This window comes from Geospiza fortis, unplaced genomic scaffold (genome assembly GCF_000277835.1).
Source record: "Geospiza fortis unplaced genomic scaffold, GeoFor_1.0 scaffold23, whole genome shotgun sequence".
NCBI classification, from domain to species: Eukaryota; Metazoa; Chordata; class Aves; order Passeriformes; family Thraupidae; genus Geospiza; species Geospiza fortis.
In genome coordinates, this window is record NW_005054303.1 from 14508284 (window position 1) to 14513666 (window position 5383).

The following is a 5383-nucleotide window of genomic DNA, read 5'->3' on the forward strand; positions in this document are numbered from 1 at the left end:
GCTGCTGCCGCTGGCGCGCAAGCGCTTCTCCAGCTGCTCCATGTCCAGGTCCAGCGTGTCGCTGATGTACGACTCCCGGTACTGCTTCTTCTCTGCAGGAAATAAAATATTGCACAAACATGTTTTATGAAAAATCCTTTCGTTAGGATTGTTCTCCTGGGAGGCATCAGAGGAAAAGGAAAACAATGATTATCTGCTGCTGTGGAATGCAGCAGGTGCATCTTTGATTGGTCTCATGTGGTTGTTTTTAATTAATGGCCAATCACAGTCCAGCTGTCTCGGACTCTCTGGTCAGTCACAAGATTTTATTATCATTTTTCATTCCTCTTCTTTCCTTGCTAGCCTTCTGATGAAATCCAAAAAGAAAATTATATACTAAAACTATACTAAAAGAATACTTTTAGTAGAGTTTTAGTATATCATTTTCTTATAATACATATCATAAAATAACAAATCAGCCTTCTGAAACATGGAGTCAAGATTCTCATCTCTTCCCTCATCCTGGGACCCCAGCGAACTCCACCACATTTGGTGAACCCAAGTGAGGAGCATTCCAACATTTGGTGACCCCAAGTGAAGAAAAATTCCCCATTTGGTGACCTCAAGTCAAGAAAAATTCCACGTTTGGTGACCTCGCGTGAGTGGCATTGATTACCCCTTCCTGGAGTCATCACCACAGGTAGGAACAGAATCAGAGTGATTCCCATGACCCCCAGGGCAAACTGGATCCTCTGGAGGGACATGGATGTCCTGGCACACAGAGGAATTGTCACCTGAGCCCTGGCACAGCTGGGGATGGCTCTGTCCCAGTGGCATTAGGGAAGGTGGGGCAGGAGCTCCAAAGCTCCTGTGCTGGGCTGCTCCTCCAACAGAGGAGGAGGAGGGAGAAGGGGAGGAAGAAGAGATGTGGAGGAAGAAGAGAAAGAAGAAGACAGAAAATAAGGAGGAGTGGGAAAAGAAGAAAATAAACGAGGAGGTAGAAGATGCAGATAAGATGGAAGAAGATGAGGATGAGAAGGAAGATGAGGATGAGAAGGAAGATGAGGATGAGAAGGAAGAAGATGAAACAAGGTGGAAGAAGATGAGGAGGAGAAGGAAGACAATGCAACAGGGTGGAAGAAGATGAGGAGGAAGAAGAGGAGAGAAAAGAGGAGAATAAGGAAGAGAAAGGAAGATGAGAAGGGGAAAGACATGAAAGGAGCAAGAGAGGAGGAGGAAGGAGAGGAAGAGAAAGAAGAGGAAGAGAAACAGGAAAAGAAGGAAGAGGAGGAAGAAAACAAGAGCAGAGTGGGATGAAGATGAGAAGGAAAAAAAGATGAGAAGGACATGGAAGAAAAAGATGAGGAGGAAAACAAAAGAAAAAGAGGATAAAGATGAGAACAAGGAAGAATATGAAGAGGATAAGGAAGAAAAAGATGAAAAGGATGAGAAAGAGGAAGAAATTGAGGCAGAAGAGGAGGATGAAGAAGAGTAGGACAAGAAGAACAAATAAGAAAAGAAGGAAGAGGGGAAAGAGAAAGATGAGGAAGAGAAGGTGAGGAGAGGAAGAAGAGGAAGAAGACCTTATGCTTTCACAAGGATGAGGGACACTGGGAAAGGGACACACGAAAAGGATGAGGGAGAGGAAGAAGTTGAGGCAGAAGAGGAGGATGAAGAAGAGCAGGACAAGAAGAACAAACAAGAAAAGGAGGAAGAGGGGAAAGAGAAAGATGAGGAAGAGGAAGAGAAGATGAGGAAGAGGAAGTGAAGATGAGGAGAGGAAAGAAGAACACCTTATGCTTTCACAGGGATGAGGGACATGGCAAAGCTGTGCTGCGGCAGAACCGCGACACCGGCGACGGCAGCAGGGCTCGCGCCCATCCCTACGCAGAGAACCAGGAGCTCCTACAGGTGCAAACACCCCGTGGGAGCCTGTCCTGGCGGGGCTGGGGCCTGGAGCACCTACCCTCGTTCTCCTCCAGCCGGCGCACCTGGCGCAGCCAGGGCTGCAGGTTCATGTAGAGCCGGTGGCTGCTGCTGAGCAGCTGCAGGAGGTGGCGCGAGCGCAGCGGGCAGCCCGTGTAGTAGATGAGCTTCCGCGCTGAGGGCAGCCCGTCCGGCAGGATCTCGAACTTCTTGCCCTGCGTGGGACAAGGGAGGCGTCAGCCCCAGGGAGGAGAAGGCTCCAGTTCTCACCCAGCCCTGCTGCAGTGTCACAGACATCTTTTATGGAAAATCCTTTCCTTAGGATTTTTCCTCCTGAGAAGCTGAGAGGCCTCAGGAATAAAATGTAAACAATGGTTATCTGCTGCTGTGGAATGCAACAGGTGGATCTGTGATTGGCCCATGTTGGATGTTTGTAATTAATGGCCAATCACAGCCCAGCTGGCTCGGACGAAGAGCTGAGCCACAAATCTTTGTTATCATTCTTTGCTCTTCTATTCTTAGCTAGCCTTCTGATGAAACCTTTTCTTCTACTTCTACTCTTTTAGTATAGTTTTAATGTAATAGATATCATAAAATAATAAATCAGCCTTCTGAAACATGGAGTCAGATCCTTGTCTCTTCCCCAATCCCAAAACCCCTGTGAACACGGTCACACTGCAGCTCTTGTTAACCCCATGGGTCTCATCACCTGCTGCGGGTCGGTGCGAAAGCGTCCCACGCCCACATGCAAACCCTGCCTGGGGATGGTGGGATCACTGAGGGGTTTGGGGTGGAAGGGACATTAAAGAATACCTAGATCAACCTCCTTCCACCTTCCACTGTCCCAGGGTGCTCCAAGCCCCATCCAGCCTGGCCTTGGACAATTCCAGGGATCCAGGGGCAGCCACAGCTTCTCTAAACACCCTCCCCACCCTCTGAACACCCAGGGCCTCACCACCCTCACAGGGAACAACTCCTTCCCAATCTCCCATCCATCCCTGCCCTCTGGCACTGGGAGCCATTCCCTGGCTCCTGTCCCTCCATCCCTTGTCCCCAGTCCCTCTCCAGCTCTCCTGGAGCCCCTTCAGGCCCTGCCAGGGGCTCTGAGCTCTCCCTGGAGCTTCTCCTCTCCAGGTGAGCACCCCCAGCTCTCCCCAGCTCATCTCATAGGAAATGGTGCTCCAGCCCGTGGACCATCTCCATGGCCTTCCGTGGACCTGCTCCAAGAGCTCCATGTCCTTCCTGTGCTGAGGACCCTGGAGATGGAAGCAGTGCTCCAGGTGGAGATGGTGGCACTCACCACAAACACCAGTTTCCCCACGTTTGTCCATGGGAAGTCATAGAGCAGCTGCTTTTCCTCATCCAGGTTCTGCAAAAAGAGGAGAGGGAGCTATGCCTGAGGATTCTGGCAAGGGCATGGAGCTGGGCTCAGCCATCACCTTCATCACCTACCTGGAAAATCTGGATGCCCCGTGTTGTCAGCCCCAGAGTCAGGGAGGCCTCCACTTCCCTTTTGTCCTAAGGGGGGGAAAATGCTTTTAAATACACAATTTGCAGCATGAAGTGGATAAATCCACCCCACCTCAGCCCAGAGATCCTCCCACAATCACCCCAATCACCATTCTGTGATTAATGTGCCAAATTAAAAATGGAAAGTGACTTTGGACACAGGCAGAGAGTGACAGGATAAGGGGGAATGCTTTTGAACTAAAAGAGATTTAGATTAGATGTGATGTGTGTCAGATTAGATCCCTGTGAAGGTGGTCAGGCCCTGGCACAGGGTGCCCAGAGCAGCTGTGACTGCTCCTGGATCCCTGGAAGTGCCCAAGGCCAGGCTGGAGCACCCTGGGACAGTGGGAGGTGTCCGTGCCCATGGCAGGGGTGGCACTGGATGAGCTTTAAGCTCCCTCCCAACCCAAACCATTCTGAGATTCAATTAAAACACCCCATGCTCTCTCAGCAAACAAACTGCTTTATTGCCAGGAGAGAAAAAACCAGCATTTATTTCTCAGGGAGAGCATTCCCAAAACTCAGACCCCAGCAGCCACAGGGCCAGGGCTCACCTTGTACAACCTGTAGTAGTGCACGGCCACGTCGTCCAGCCTGACGGCCTCCTTGATGTACTTGAGATGGGCCTCTGAGGCTGTCAGGGCAAACTGGTCCTTGTGCATGTTGGGGACGTGCTTCAGGATGTAATCCTTGCCCCTCTTGGCAACCACCTGTTTGGAAGGGGGAGAGAGGCTCATCCAGCCGCCCCGTGCTGGCCCCTGGGAGTGGTGGTTTCAAGGGAGAAGGGCAAATTGGAGCTTTGTTCTAGAGAGCTCCAAGCAAAAAATGAAATCATTACAGCAGCCAGTGACTTCTTGCCAGCAGGATTTCCTGCTGGGAATTGCGCTCCATGTGGCCATTCCATGGTGGCACCTGTGCTGGGGCACACGTGGGCTCCCTGTGTGTGGGCTGGGGACACAGGCCCAGGGCCACCATTCCTCAGTGAGTTGTGTGAAAAAAGGAGATTTTGGGACATATCCAAGGAAAGAGGTTGAGAAGGAGAAGAAAAGGCACCAGGGAGAGATTTGAGCACCTGAAGGGGCTCCAGGAGAGCTGGAGAGGGACTGGGGACAAGGGATGGAGGGACAGGACCCAGGGAATGGCTCCCAGTGCCAGAGGGCAGGGATGGATGGGAGATTGGGAATTGTTGTGCCCTGGCACAGGTGCCCAGAGCAGCTGTGGCTGCCCCTGGATCCCTGGCAGCGCCCAAAGCCAGGCTGGACAGGGCATGGAGCATCCTGGGACAGTGGAAGGTGTCCCTGCCATGGCAGGGGGGGCACTGGAAGGGCTTTAAGGCCCTTCCAACCCAAACCACTCTGGGATTCTGTGCCACCAGCTCCCAAAGGGCTGCACCTGATGCTGGTGGGGCAATGACTGCAGAGAATCCCTCAGGAGCATCCCTGCAGCTCACAGGGAATTCCCCAGCAGCCCCAGCCTGCAGCTATTCCCACCCCCACAGCTGTCCTGTCACCATGATATTCTCTGAAAAATCCCTTCACCAGGATTTCTTCTCCTGGGAAGCTGAGAGGACTCAGAAAATAATGAAAACAACAATTATATATGAAAATGTATGGTTTGCAGATCATTTACCAACAGGTGCATCTTGGATTGGTTCCATGTGAATTGTTTTTAATTCATGACCAATCACAGCCAGCTGTGTCAGACTCTGAGGAGTCAGTCACAAGCTTTCATTATCATTCTTTTCTAGCCTTCTGAGGTATCCCTTCTCTTTCTTTAGTATAGTTTTAGTATATACTATAATATAATATATCCTGTAATACAATATACTGTAATGCAATGTAATATAATGTAATATACTATAATGTGATATAATGTGATATATGATATAATATTATATGACATAATATGATATGACATAATATGATATAATGTAATGTAGTATAATATAATATAATATAATATAATATAA

General features: G+C 49.9%; 1 protein-coding gene across 1 annotated transcript in view; it reads right to left on the reverse strand.

Moving 5' to 3' along the window:
- FRMD6 (FERM domain containing 6) overlaps window positions 1-5383 on the reverse strand; it is a 24987-nt gene that overhangs the window by 7329 nt on the left and 12275 nt on the right. Inside the window, 5 exon segments of the mRNA XM_031066310.1 lie at window positions 3-92; window positions 1946-2120; window positions 3206-3274; window positions 3358-3423; window positions 3969-4124. Coding sequence (XP_030922170.1) covers window positions 3-92; window positions 1946-2120; window positions 3206-3274; window positions 3358-3423; window positions 3969-4124 — 556 coding nt within the window.